Source organism: Motacilla alba, chromosome 8 (assembly GCF_015832195.1).
Source record: "Motacilla alba alba isolate MOTALB_02 chromosome 8, Motacilla_alba_V1.0_pri, whole genome shotgun sequence".
Classification (NCBI taxonomy): Eukaryota; Metazoa; Chordata; class Aves; order Passeriformes; family Motacillidae; genus Motacilla; species Motacilla alba.
Window position 1 is genome coordinate 28137525 of NC_052023.1, and position 14677 is coordinate 28152201.

General features: G+C 59.3%; 1 protein-coding gene across 2 annotated transcripts; it reads right to left on the minus strand.

The window, feature by feature from the left end:
- Window positions 1-44: 44 nt before the first annotated feature.
- On the minus strand, window positions 45-13821 carry OLFML2B (olfactomedin like 2B). Of its 2 annotated transcripts, none has more exons than XM_038145072.1 (8): window positions 13600-13821; window positions 12242-12505; window positions 8814-8921; window positions 5771-5941; window positions 3900-4122; window positions 2489-2974; window positions 1853-2029; window positions 45-1581 (listed from the first exon to the last, which is right to left on the minus strand). In XM_038145072.1, the coding sequence occupies exons 1-8, from the start codon at window positions 13741-13743 to the stop codon at window positions 980-982; spliced, it is 2175 nt and encodes a 724-aa protein (XP_038001000.1). In that variant the 5' UTR covers window positions 13744-13821; the 3' UTR covers window positions 45-979. The 2 variants fall into 2 exon arrangements, with proteins under 2 accessions (XP_038001000.1, XP_038000999.1); XM_038145071.1 differs by having other exon boundaries at window positions 3891-4122.
- Window positions 13822-14677: the final 856 nt, after the last annotated feature.

Consider the following 14677-nt stretch of genomic DNA (forward strand, 5'->3'; position numbering starts at 1 on the left):
GGCACCCCGAGGGTGAACCAGAGCCAAAGAAAGCCCCGAACAGCTGCGAAGGTACTGGATCCTTTATTACTGACAGCAGGTAAATACAAGATGCTGATGGGCAGGAGGGCGAGGGCTGTGCCTCTCTGAGGGGATCTTGATGGTCCAGGACCAGGGCTGGCATGGGCATGAGAGGGAATGTAGGAGGTGGAGTGGCACAGCGAGGGCTCTGCCAGCCCCTGCCCAGGCAGCCCAGCGCCCAGCTGAGCAGAGCCTTCGCCCAGCAAATGCCAAGGGGAACTATTTGGGTTACAAAATGAACAAACAAAAGCCATCTACACGTATTTACAGCATCCCCCTCCTGCCGCCAGCTCCCTCCAGGCATGGGTCAGGGCTCGGGGTGCGCCCAGCCTCCCAGAGCAGCCTGCAAAGAGCAGAGCCCCGGCTGGAGGGGACAGTCCTCGACATAAGTACCAGCACCAGGGGCTGCTGGAGCTGTGCTCGCAGCCCCGTTGTACAGCAGGATCTCCAAGGGGCCTGCTGGCCATCAGCTGCAGAGATGGTCCTGAGAGACGGGACATTCCCATGGGACATGCAGGTCCTCCACCAGAACAGGCAGGCAGCAGCATCCCGCTGGGACCTGGTGCGCGCAGCTTTGCGCCGGTTCAGGGTGTCTTCCTGATCATCTCCAGCTAAAAACATCCTCAGGAGGACGGTGTCTGGGCCACCTCCTCTTCCCTGGGTAGGAGAGCCGGGCCTGCCCTTCCAAAGGAGGACCTCCTTCCCCTGGGAAGGAAAATCAGAAGCAAGGATACAGCAAAGACAAAGGGGGTGCTTCTGGCCTGGGGATCGATCTACAATCCGCCATAAAAAACCAGCTCGGAACAAAACCCATCATTTACTCTTCAATTTGTACAAAATAACAATAATAACAATAAAAATAATAATAAAAGGTGCTGGTGGCCCCTGGCTTGCAGTGCCCCACGGTGGTGGGGGAGTCTCAGTAGGCAAAGATGACGTGGTAGGTGACTTGGTGGCCATTGTCCCAGGCGTAGAGCAGGCGGTCCTTGGGGTTATAGTCTATCTGCGTGGTGTAGGCGTACTCGTTCTCAAAGAGCAGCCTGGGGATGATCTGCGTGTTGGTGTGCGTGTCAAAGGCATAGGAGATGTTGGCGTTCCTCTTGTTGTAGCTGTCGACCGCATACAGGACCCCACAGATGACAAAGCAGTTCCCGTAGAAATTCTTGCGCAGCCCCGTCCGCCACGTGGTCTCCTTCTGCGTGCTGAGGTCGGCCGCGTTCAGCTTGCTCAGCACGATCACCTCCTGGTTGAAGCCCTCGTAGCTGATGGCTGGGTAGATGACCCACAGGCCGTTCTCGTCCACGGCAAAGTCCACGTCAGAGTGGCCTCGCCACCGCCACGGGGTGGACTCCTCGTAGGCCACGTCGTGCAGCATGGCCCAGGCGGCCACGTAGCGCTGCTTCAGGTCGTACTTGATGATGTTGCGCGTGAAGGCCCGGTTATAGTAGAAGGAACCGTTGTAGACAACGTGCCCCGTCCCAATCCAGCTGTACGGGAGCTTGTAGGAGTTGCTCCAGCGACCTGCAGGGCAGACACACCTGGCTGCTGAGACCTGCCTTTGCTGTGGGGTGAGTGGCCATGCCAGCAGCACCCTCTGCCCACAGCTCTGCCTGCGCTCCCTCCCCGGCCACCAGCCACAGCCTGAGCTGTCCCACGCTCTGTACCCCGCACACCAGAGTGGAAGGTCCCTAGGCAGATCATCCCCCCACGATGCAGCATCCGCAGGAACGGCGATGCTGCTCGGATCAGCTGAGCGGTGGCTGGCGTGGTATCAGAGATGGTGCAAACCCACCTTGCTTGAAATTGTCAAGGTTCCTGAACTCCACCAGTGTGTTTCCATAGTAGTAATTGGTGACGTAGATCCGCTCCTCCTGGGCCAGGGGGTCCTTCATCCAGGCTCCCTCATTGCGCCCGTAGGTGTTCTGCGTGGTGGGCCCCGAGATGGTGGACAGCGTGTCCTTGCAGCGCCCTGCGTGGGCAGGGGAAGGCTCGTGAGGCCAGAGGCAGGGTGGCCATGCTCTCCCTGAAGGCATCACCCCCTCCAAGTCCCTTGCTCACCCAGCAGGTACCCCCTGCCACCTTGGCTCTGGTGCAGCTTTGTGAGGCCCAGCAGCACCGGCCAGAACCCCCAGACATCTCCCCACAGCCTCAGCCATGTCCCTGCTCCGGCCAAGGCTGCTGGCTATCTCAGGTCCCATCTCTTTCTGCTCTGCCCAGCCCAGCCCCTAAAGGTGGGAGGAAACTACAGTAGGTTCCAGAGTTAATAATTAAAGCTGGCACCCCAGTGGAGTGCTGTCCAGCTGCCATCTCCATGACACCTCCCACCTGTGACCAAATCCAGGTGTGCTGTGCTTAGTGGGACGCCCCGCGGGCACGAGCCAGGCCCCCCTCACAAAGCTGGATGGGTGCAGCACCTGCAGGCACTCACCGATGATGTTCCTGATGTCCTCCTCCTCCAGGCCCTCCTTCGGGGTGGCAGGGATGGCCGGGCTGACCGGCGTTGCGGGGGTGTTTGCGCGGACCCAAGCTCCTGCGCTGCGCTCCGTGTCACTCCAGCCTCCAGTGGGGGTGGCCACGAGCAAGTTCTCCGTGGCTGTGGCCGCCACTGTGCTGGCCATGCCTGCGGGTAGCTGTGGGGTCCCCTCCTCCGCCAGCCCTGCCGGGGCAGTCACGGGCTCCGGGGCGGGGGTCAGCCAGCTGGCGGCGGTGGGGTCTGGCGTGGCAGGGGACAGTGGCACCGTGGATGTGGCAGGAGTGCCCGCAGCCGGCAGGGTGGTGGGAGCTATGCCAGGGGTGGGCGGCCACCCCACTGGGGAGGGCTTTCTCATGGGCTCGCCTGCCCTGCTGCTGGGCCTCAGGAGCTGGTCCTCTATCAGCAGATCCACCGTGTTGTCCCCGCTGAACAGCTCGTCCGCTGCCAAACACAGGCACGGGTGTCAGCCCTGCAGCCCGGGGAGCCAGGCCCCTCCAGCCGGCTCCCTGGCCACTGCTGCAGGCTGGCTGGTACTAAATCCCCCTGCGTTCCCTCTCCGTGTCCCCTCAGAACTGCAGAGGCTGACAGTGCCCATGTCAGGAGGTGAGTGAGGCCCCATCACAGTGACATCCACCGCCTCGGGCCAGGCAGAGCGGGAGGTGACGGAGATCAATTCTGCCCTGCCACCTCGCAGACTGGGCAGGACGGAGACCCAGCTGCATTCTAAACCAGATCCCACTCTCCTAACCCAGGATGCCAAAGCAGAAGGGCATCACTGGGATTCCTGAGCCAGCACAGGCACCCTTTGCTCCTCCTCATCTCCAGGGGCTCACGAAGCCCCGCGGGGCAGGGCTGGGTGTCCTCGCTGCTGAGCCAGTCTGCACAGCGAGGGCACTTGCCCTCCTGCCCTGCCCGTGCTGCCCGCTCCGCTGGTCTGGGAGGGCTCATCCCCTGCTCCCAGCACGACCCCCAGGGCTCATCCCCTGCTCCCAGCACGGCCAGGCTGTGAGCCCTGAGCTGCCCTGACCACAGCAAACACACATCCTCCCGGGATGCCATCGGGCAGGCGGATTTGAAACACAAGCATGTTTAATAAACCTCCATTTACTTCTGGAATGGTGTTGATGCCGGGTGTTTTGAAGCAAAGCAGTGAGCTATTTCCCTAGCTACCAGGGATTTTCCACGGGATAACAATGCCACACTGCCCCGCGTGCACAGCTCAAAGGCTGCACAGCGGTGAGGTACCAGCTGTCCCACCTCCCCCTGCTGCTCCCACACACTTTGCCCCCACATTCCCAGGGGATGAGGCACTGGCTTTGCTGCGGGATGCAGCCACCATCCCACCGTGGCTGCATACCCAACTCACGTGTCTCCTCGATGTCATTCTCGGTGGACTGGGCTTTGTAGTAGGTGACCCCTCGGACAATGGTGGGCTTGGAAGGAGGCCGGCTCCTCACCCGCAGCTTCCTCTGCAAGAGCTGCTCAGGCTTCTTGTCCTCCAGAGAGAGGTGCAGCTCCGGGAGGGATTCCACAGAGTTGATCTGCTGGGAGATGGTTTCATCCTTCAGGAATCTTTCTTCATATTTTCCCTGGAAGAGACACAGGAATTGTTACCAGATAGGCTGGAAATGCCACGTTTTGGTGAAAGGGCAGGTCAGGCTGCACAGCCCCACGCTGGGCAGAAGGATTTGAGCTCCCTCCTTCCTCAGGGTCTCCCTCAGTCCATCGTGCCATGGGAAACCCTTCAGGACACAGCAGGGTGGCAGACCAGCACTGCTCCTGCATATCCTTGGTGCCACCCTGCAGTTCTGGGACTCGGGGCTCCGTAAGGCACACGCTGTGGGATGCAGGGCAGGCAGGAGAAGCGGGGTCACTCCCTGGAATGCCAGGGGCTGGCTCCAGCAGCAGAGTGTGCAATGTGCACTGAGCTTTCACAGGGCAGAGAGGCTGAAGGCACCTTCCCAGCAGGAGCGGGAACCTCCCGAGGCAGGGACCAGGAACCCCCCCAGGGCAGGGACCAGCTGCCACAGCTCAGGTCTGAAGGATTTCATCTCATTAAAGGAAATCGAAAAGCCAGCCTGAGGGTTGAAGCCGTGCCCATTTGGCTGACAAGATGGGCCCTGCTGCAATTAGCAGTGAGAAAAGGGGAATATTGGGAAATGAGGTCACTCGGGGTAATAAAAGCCCCATGCTCTGCTCCCCTGCCTGGCTGGGGCTGGCTCCTCTCCAGCAGGCAGCAGCTGCTCAGCTCACGGCGTGGGGAGCAGGGCAGTGGGGCCGGGAGCACAGCCGGGCACCCCTGCCTGGGCACGGCTCTCCCTGGGGCAGGGAGCACTGGCACAGCACGGTCGGAGCCATTTCCCTACCTGCTGACACGCAGTGCACGTGTGGGAGCCCACCCCTGTCCCCAGGGGCCTGGGGAGCCCACCCCCACACAGGATCTGCAGAGCAGGGGTGGAGGGCAAGCGCAGGCTCTTGCCATCCTCAGGAGCTGAGCACCCCTGCTTGAGCTGGAAATTATGCACTAACTGTTCCCCCTGCCACCAGACACCTCCTACTGCCCTGCAGAGGGACACTGGGGTGAGGGCAGGACGCCCAGCAGGGATCAGAGGAGCCATCCTAGATAGTACCACTGAAGCAGCAAGAGCTTCAGGACACCCTGGACAGACCTTTTCCCAAAACACCCCGCTCACACCTCTCCGGGGCTGTGCAGAAACTGCTGCCCCAGGCAAAGGATGTCCCCATGCTGGGCAGAGCCACGGGAACCCCCACAGTCTGGGGCTGGGTGCCAGAGCCAGGGGGATGCCCAAGGCCCTGCCCAGAGCCCGCCGGGCGCAGGGGCCGCTGGTGGAGGGGTAATTGCCTGGCTGGGAGGGAGGGGAGGCAGGCGACAGGCTGTCCCTCCACCGAGCCCCAAGCCCTGCTAATCAAAGGCTCTGTTTCCCAGCGCTTCCCAGCCGGCCCCACAATGACATCACGTTTTCCAAGCAGCTCAGCCACCGCTGACCTCGAAAACCAACAACCCCGTGGGAAGGGGGGAGGCCGAGGGAGCAAGCTCCCTCCGCTTCCACCTCCATCCCATGGCAGCAGCAGCTGGGCCGTGCTGAGACACACGGCTCGGAGTTGGAGGCGCATAAACGGGGTCACTCGAGCGAGGAGAAAATCACCCCGGGGCAGCGGCCACATCCCTGGCCAGGCCAGGGCTGCGGGAGCAGCAGCAGTGACACTGAGCTGTACCTCTGAGTGAGCGTAGGCAGCCTCGGCGTCCCGCTGCAGAGAGCCCTCGATGTCGGCCAGGCTGTTGCTGAGGAGCCTGGAGCAGTTTTCCCGGCCAGGGGGATCCTGCAGCCCCTCCTCCCCGCTGGCTCCTGCCCGCTGGCCTTCCTGCGTGAAGTTCCTGGACATGCCCTAGGAAAGCAAGAGAGGAGGCTTTAATGGCAAGGGATGTTCTGTGCCCCCCAAGCGCAGCCCCGGAGCTCTGTGCTGCCATCCTGGGCTCACAGCTGGGGATTCTCCATGAGGCTAGGCACTTCAGCTGCTAAGAAGATGCCCATGACCCCAGCGGGATCCAGGAACCCATCCCTGGTGTACATATCCCAGATCTACTCTTTGCTGCAGGCTCCCATGGAGCGGGAGAGTGGCCTTGAGGCTCTTCAACCCCTACCCTGAGGAAAAGACAAGCTGGAACACCTCCAGTCAGCCTGGTGCCCTTTACCCGTGGCAGCAAGTTCATCTTGCATTGATTAATCCCACTTTCCTGGCCTGGCCACACAGCGCCTGCTCTCAGGGACTGCTGCTCCCCAACACCCTCTGCTCCCGCAGAATCTGAGAATCTGGGGACAGGACAAGAGCCAGCGACCCTCAGAGAGCTGTCCTGTGACAGGGACAGAGCTGGGGCTGGTTGCAACTCACCCAGCAGGCAAAGCCCTTAACCCTTCTCAGTCCCCCAGCCACAGGCACACCCCATCCCCAAGGGATTGTTGCAGTCTCTGCTCATCACTCCTTGGGCTTCTACACCTCAAACAGCAACTGCTTTGGATAGCTGGCACATCAGTCAAAGCACTTCAGCACAGATACTGGGGGTAGTTACCCTGATCCTTCGTTTTCAATCTGTTCTGTCATTAATTTCTCCTAAAAGCCACCATGACCTCCATCTGTGACCTCAGAATTGCCAGCTGATGCGACAGCTGTGAGCTGGAAACAAAGCAGAGGAGCTGCCTCACTAGAGAAGGCACTCCATGGACCAAGAACTGGGGGTTCCTTCCCTCTACCGACACCAAATCGGTCTAAAACACCTTGTTGTACTGCAAAGAACTCATGAAACCCTCCAAGCTCTGCAAACACAGAGGGTTAACCCCCAGTCCCTTCCACGGGAATCTGAATTCCCAGTCTTTACCCAAGAATCACGAGTCACAGATTTACCAGGGCGCTTTGAGGCTGAGTCCAATGACACAGGGACTCTCCAGCAAGCGTTCTGCTGCAGTAAGCAGAGGAGCAGGGAATCTCATGATGCTCTCCCAGGAGCAGCGCAGGAGCAGCTCCCGACACCATCCTCCTTTGCAGAGGATGACTGATTCCAACAGCTTTGTGCCCTCGCCCCTTCTCTTGTGTAATGTTTGGCTTGTGACCTGCTTAGGGATAAAATCTGCCTCCCCTTGAGCGGAGAGGCAGCACCGAAGGCTGGCCCGTGATGCTGCTGAGGCTGCTCAGCTGCTGTGCAGGGCAGCAGCTGCCAGAAGCGCTCCCGCCTGGGAGGGCGATGCTCTGAAGGCACGCCAGGCTCCAGTTCAGCATCTCAGCTGTCCCTGCTGTCAGAGCCCACGGCCGTGCAGGGCGTGATCCTCCTCCACATCCTCTCAACAGGAATTCCCGTGCTAAGCCAGCAGCGGGAGGCATTTCACACCTGCTGCCTGCATCAGCTCGGCTCTGCCCCAAGCACTCCTTCTGACCAAGGCCTCTCCAGCCTTTCTCCATCCTGCCCGAGTGCCTGCAGGCAGCTTCAGCTGCTTTTACGTGATCCTGCAGCCTCGCTTCTGGGAAATTAGAGACCCTTGTGAATTCCCTGCTTCTACACCTCTACAGCTCCCTCCCAGGCCAAACTCCTTCAGCCCTGTGGCGCTTCCTGCCCATCTGCCTCGCTGTGACAGGCTGTGAGTGGGGTGACCAGGCTGCAAAGGTCACCCCATGTGCCCAACGTGCCACCAGCACTGCTGGCTCTGAGCCCCCCTGCAGCTGGTAGGCAGGGCCACTTTGGTACTGGAGCAGAGTGCAGGGATAGCCCCACCTAAAACAATCCCTTGGCAAACCCAAGCAATGACCCTAAGAACACACTAAACCACAGGAAGAGGGTGGGATTGCAAAGGGGAACATTGGTGCTTCATTATTTTCAGACCTCAAAACCCCTTCTGGGTCAATTTCCACGCTTGGAAACTCAAAGCCCCCCAGACAAGCGTGCTCCCCTCAGCAGTCTCCTTCCTGACCCTGGGACGGAGCACGCCGTGCCTTCCTGAAACACTTTGCAAGTGGAATTTTGGCTTTGTAAATCATCGCCTCTCAGCTCCTGGCTGGAGACGAACAGGGCCGCTCCACTCCGACAAGAATGCAGGATTACCGTCCCAGATACGGACCACGGGAGAAAACTCCACTATTTAATCTGGCAACCTGTTGCTACAAAGCCGAGCACAGCTTCAACTGCAAACCCTACGCCGTGCTAGCCAAAGAAATATTAAACTGTATGGAAGTGAAAATTATTTCACTGGAAGTCTGCTCTAAAATTAAATGGAAGGTTGAGGGTTCTGCTCTGTTTTAACACAGGCCAAGACGTAACTTGGTCCTTCAGGAATGTGAGCTCCTTGGCTCCTCACAGTCCTGCTGAGTGTACCCCAGCACCAGCCTTGAACCCCTCGCCCCCACATCAAACAGCACAAAAGCTCCCGGTCGAGAGCAACCATCACACCAGCACGCAAGTAAAGCTGAGAAGAGGAAAAACTTAACAGCAGGGCCTTCTGACCCAAAGGAGATGCTGCTCCTGCTGAGGCCACAGCTGGGATCCCGCTCCCAGTCTAAGCCCTGAGGGACTGAGAGAGCTGGAGAGGGTCAGGCAAGGCTGATGGGATGGGGATGCTTCAGACATCCAATCTGGTCTGGTTTCGTTTCAGCCAAAGAGCTAATTAACATTTCTTCCCAGGCAACGTGGCTCTGAATGCCCCAAAGGTAGCAGGAACTCGGCTGGGGGCCAGTCCCACCGAGGGCGAGGGCACTGGAGGGGAGCAGGACTCACCTCCTCGAGCTTCTCCACCCGACCCACCAGCTTGGTGGTGACTGAGTGCAGCTTCAGAAGGTCTAAGCCGTAAAAGGCACTTTCCAGCATCTCGACAATGGAGGAGAGCTGCAAGGCAAGGGGAGAAGAGTCAGGCAGCAGCACTTGCTGTAACGTACCCCCACGGACCTTCTTCAGCCAAACAGTCAAGTGCACCCCACCTGAGTGCAAGAATGTGGATTAAAAGGCAAGTTTTCCCTTACACAGCCCTGCTGCACTGCTGCCCTGGTCAGAGCACGGCGTGCAGAGTGACACTCCCCACCTCCACAGTGCCTCGGGGCTTCAGGAGGCTTCAGGAGGCACCCCATTTTGGGTGCTGGGGATGCAAGATAAAATGCTGCTCTCTTTGCCAGCTCTAGGCAGGCTCTCCCACAAGCCCAAAGGCTTAACTACTCCATCAGTGATGTGACTGCCAGCAAAAGAGGCAACAAGAAAAAGGCAGCTCAGTTTGAGATCAGACTCTGAGTTCGTGCCATCCTGTGCTCTTTTTCCTGGAACAAGAAGAAACTTGTTAAAAAGTTTTAAAATACTCTCAAATTGCAAGAGTGAAGAAATAGAAATCCAGGGCCAGCCTGGCAATGGTTGCCTTTCTGAAGAAGAATTCTATCAGAGGGATGCTGCTCTCTCCTGCAGCCACCCATTTCACAGACACCCTGTATTTAAGTTCCCCCTGCGCCTGTGTCCTGTCCAGCACCAGCCCTTGGTCACCCCTGGGGGAACTGGGCAGCAGAGCCCTTGTTCTGCATTTTGTCCAGTTTCTGGTGCTGCTCCACAGAAGGACAGTGCTGAGCATGGCATGGCTGGTGGGAAGGGCTCCTGGGCCACCTCCTCCTTGTCCCACGTGTCCCCATGTGTGCCCACACGTCCAGCCCGGTGCTGTAGACTCTACAACCCCGATGGCTGAGCAGGATTTTCAGTGCATAGGAATTACTACAGGGCGGTGACATTTTCTCCCAGCAGCTAAAAACTGGTCAGCAGAGCTTCATAAACATGGGAGAATCACAGGCAGCACTGCTGGCAGCACTTGGAGTTTCCACCCCAGCCTCTGCAGCCTCCCTGTGGAGCTGACAGCAAAGGAAAGATTTTTTGGGCCAGATAAAATGACAGCATTAAGAGACAAGAGCTGTTTTATGGCTGTGCATCCACTTTCCACTGAGAGCTGGATGGAGACGACCGATACAATGCACACTGCCTGCCAGACAGCCACTGGAGACAACCACTTTCCCTCCAGGCTGGAGAATTTCCATCAATGCACAAAGGTTGCAGACTGCATTAACCTCCTTCCAAACGATCCTGAGCGCAGCCTCCTTGCACCGACTCTGCACCGAGACCCCCAAAACTCACGCTGTGCCTGCAGGCAGCATGCTGCCATTTCACAGAAATAGATCTGAGATAAAGCTGCTCCCTGCCAACACCACGCTGACCTTCCCCCAAAGACCACACTGATGTTCCTGGCAACTCACTGCTTCCCTCCCTTCACCCACTGTGGACTTTGGCTCCCACTGGTCTGATGGTCCATGAATTCCCTTTGGGCCTTACTAAAGGCACAGATGGGACTGAAACCTTCAGCTGGGAAGCCCAGTGCAGGCATTCAACTGAGTTTGGTCGCCCTGGGCTGTGCTCCTGCTGCCTGGATTTCTCCGTCTTTCTCATGATTCCCTCAGGGACTCATCCTCCAGCCCACCCAAGGGAGGGACCTTCCCACAGCTCCCCCACACATGGAGTACCCAGGGCTGTTGTGTCAGATCATAAGAAAGTCTGGTAAAACACAACCTACAAATGACCCTGTGCCCTTCCTGCTGCTGGCCCGGGCAAGAGCAACGCTTGTGGGGCTGGCAAAGAGAGTAAAACCCTTCGGGGCTGCTCAGGGCTGTGGGGCTCACTCACTGATGAGCTGTGGGAGCTGCTCCTCATGAGCAGCTTAAGAACCGGAGCTGCGTCCTCTCCTTCTTCCCAGCCTCTCCTACAAGAAGGGGCTGTTCCCAGTGATGCCGACCCCAGGAGGGGCTCTGTGCTTGGAGGGAAGGCAATCCTGCTGCCCAGCTCCTGGGATGGAGCCTGGCAGCACAGAAAACCCCCGTGTGTGTGTGTGTTTGGATAAACCTTGTGCAACCGCCTGGCCGCCAGCCCTTGCGAAAGGCGCGGGGGAGCCGGGGCCAGTTCCTAGAGGACAGCCTTTCACACCACAGCTGGCTGCGAGCAGCTCCCCGGTGGGAAGCGCAGCCGGAGCCAAGGGACAGCCAGGCAGCTCTGCTCCTCCTGGAGGAGGAGGATGAGCAGAGAGCTGGGACCACAAGGGTGGCTCTGTCGCCTCGGGGGTGTCCCCTCCCCTAACCGCAGAGAGCTCACGCCCCTCATCTAAGGCCACGTGGGACCTCCTGGCTTTTTCCCAGACGAGGGACCATCAAACAGCTCCAGACTGGGGCTCCTCCTCCCCTGGAATGATGGATTGTCTGCCTGTGCCTGTTTATCTTCCCTAGCTGCAGGGGAGCTTGGACAAGAAGCTGCTAACTGTCTGCAGTCAGGCAAGATGAAACACATCTTCAAGCTCCAAATTAATTAGAACGAGCCCATCGTGGTGGCCTCAATGGCAGCTGCCCCACGGCACCTTGCACGCCACCCCTCTTCCCACCCGAGAGGGATTTAGGGGCACCAGTGCCACCAGCACTCAACCTGCCACTCCAGGGACTCGCCGGGACTGGAGCAAGCCAGTGGCACGTTCTGCTGCCCTACACTGGAAGCAAACTGGAAAACCCAGCAGGGTCTGCTGCCTGCTGCTAGACCAGCTAAAGGAAGCATCCAGTAAAAGTCAGGAGTACTTAAAACAAACACTGTCACTTTTGGAAAAGAGGTATATATTACTAGAGAGATAAAATACTAAATAATAGAGAAGTGTCAGCATTTAAAACAACAGATCCATCCTGCCGTCAGCCAGCTGTGCATCACACCCTCACGCTGACGCATCAGCAGCTTTCGGCCCTTGGGAGCCAAATCAACTTTTTTGCGTAGGTCCTTGGGAGTCCCTGTCTGCAACAGAAAAAAGACCTGGCAGCTGCTGAGCGGAGCAGAGCTGTCCTCCAGGGACATTTGGAGCAGGACAGAGGGCAGGGAGTAGCCCCGTCCCTACTGGGCTCTCAGCACAGAGAGCCACAGTGGACCCCAGGCAGCACAGGATGAATCAAGTGAATCATCCACTGCAGCTGCTCGACTCAATCCCTGAAGCTGAGCTTGATTTCTATATCAAACATGCAGATATAAATATAACTAGGAGATGGTTTACAAAAATGTTAGGAAACAGAGGTTTTTTTCAGAAAAAGCTCAGGAAAAAAAAAGCTTTCATAAGATGATCTTGCCCCCAAAAGAGTCAGGAGCTGAAACTGCTCTCCTACCTTCAGGTCGCTGCTTTCTGCCTCCCGCAGCTTCTTCAGCCTGAAGTCGCCCTCGCAAGGGTTGAGAGCTGAGGGGGGGGCCACGCACGCACACTTGCAGCTGGGTCCTGACGTGATGGTTTCCACCGTGTAAAAATCCTCCGCTCGGAAGGCGCCCTCGTTAATCCTTTGGCAGGCGCCACGGCCCAGGGGTCTGACCAGGCATTTGCAGCGGCAGTCGGAGCCTTCGGACACCGCCTTCACCTTGTCGTAGTCACCTAGCAGCTGGGCACAGGTCAGCAGCAGTGAGCAAACCTCCCGTCCTCTGCCTGCGCGCCCAGGGACAAGCACGGCCTAGAGCTCAAGGTCCAAACAAGGACGCTCTGGATGCCCTGAGTCTCGAGGAAACTGGCCAGCTCTTCCAGAATCTGCCAGGACAAGGAGCTCTCTAGAGAGCGCAGAGCTGATCACTGCCTTCAAGGGGAATAAAAACTGGCTTCTTCCAACAGGGTATTTTTTATTGCACTGTGCGCAGAACGCCGCTTTGAATTTTAAATACAAGGATTTTTAATTTTTCTGCTTTCTTTTAATGCTCTGTGTGCAAGAGACCCAATAAGCCACCTGCTACCCAGAGCAAGACTGTTTTACACAGGACAACAGGGCAAGGGTACATTGGAAGAGTGACTGAAAGTCACTCTATAAGCAGCGAAACCTGGTGGTGAAGCAGTACTTCTGATCAGCCCCATACAATGCCAGGAATTTCCTTTACGGAGATTTGCAGACAGCGCTTCTGGAAGCCCAAGCACAAAAATAACTTTGGCGGTACATTTGCAATAGTCTGTGCGTTAGCCATTTCCGAGGGCAGATAATAACACGCTGCCTGATCGGCCAAATCTAACAGAAACCTCCACCGCATCCCACTGGCAGGGAGAGAGCCTGGATCCCTCCCCTCGGCACACAAAGAGGCCCCACCAATTCTCCTCTCGAGGAGTTTCCCTTTTTCTGAGTCCCCCCGGAGAAATGCTAGGATGGAGTCCGTGCAGCGCTCCCTGACGGGCTCCAGCGATTTCACCGTGCCCCCCGCGATGAGCTCCCTCCGGCGCGCAGCATCACCGAGCTCCACCGGGAGCGCGCACCCAGCATCACCCAGGACGCGCTCAGCATCGCCCAGCACCGCCGACAGCGTGCACCCAGAGCCACTGAGAGCGAGCACAGCACCACCCAGCACCGCCGACAGCGTGCACCCAGAGCCACTGAGAGCGAGCACAGCACCACCCAGCACCGCCGACGAGCCTGCCCTCGGCAGCACCCGGCTCTGCCGAGCGCGCAGCATCAGCCGGGGCGCGCACAGCCCCGCGGGCGCTGCCCAGCCGCGGTACCTGCGAGAGGATGTTCTCCTGGTTGTCCGCCTCGTCCTGCAGCGGCTCGGCGGAGGGCGCGGCCGTGCCGGCGGGGTCCGTCCCTGCCCGGCAGCCGGCGCCCAGCGCGGCCAGGCAGAGCAGCAGCGGCAGCGGCCGAGCCATGGGCGGGCGTGGAGGGGCCGGGGCCGGGGCCGGGGCCGGCGCGGAGCCGCCGCTGCTCGCTCAGGTGCGGAGCGGCGGGGCGGGCGGGGCCGGCCCGGGCTCCCGCCCCGCTCCTCCTGCTTCCCTCCCTCCCGCTCCTCCCTCCCACCCTCCGCTCCTCCCTCCCTTCCTCTCCCGGTCCTTTCCCCTTCGGCGGCGGGACGAGCCCCTGGCGGCTTTTCCCACCTGCGGCGGGGCTCCCCAGAGCCCCAGCCCGCTGCTCGGGCTCCGCGGGGCACTCGGGCAGCACCCGCCCGGAGCGGGCTGCGGGGAGCCCCGGGACGCGGGGCTGCTCTGGGGAGCCGCCCCCCAGCTCCCCAAAGGGCCCGCGCTGCCGGTCGGCACCCGGCGAGCCTGAGCATCCCATCGCTGCCGTGTGCCAGGGAGCTGGGGCGGACAGAGAGCCATCCTTACGGCCTGTCTGGCTCCTTTTCCAGCTCCAGGAACAGCCTGGCTCTCACCCTCCATCCTTTGGGTGGCAGGGAAGTGGTCCCGATGGCACGGCACGGCACCCTGCGGCTCTGGGTCGCACTGCCCACGCTGGGGTCACACAAGCAGCGTGTTCCAAGAAAGGCTCCCAGCCGTGAGTGTGGGCCTCTGTGTGCTCACTGAAATTCAGGCTGCCGCCGTCAGGAAGCGGCTGTGCTCTGGCAGTCCTGTATCCTTGTGCACCTCCTGCCAAACGGAAATGTTCTGGACACGCTGTTCCCGGGGAGTGCACAGGCACAGCATCCTGCGCTGCCGTGGCAATGGCTGGGCCTCACCGACACCGAAGGGAACCTGAGGTGCCCTTAGAAACACACCGACGCAGGCCAGCGCCATGTCCCAGGCATGGCACAGACTCACATTGCCTCCAAACATGCCCACAGGTCACAGGCAGAAGTCACACGCGCGG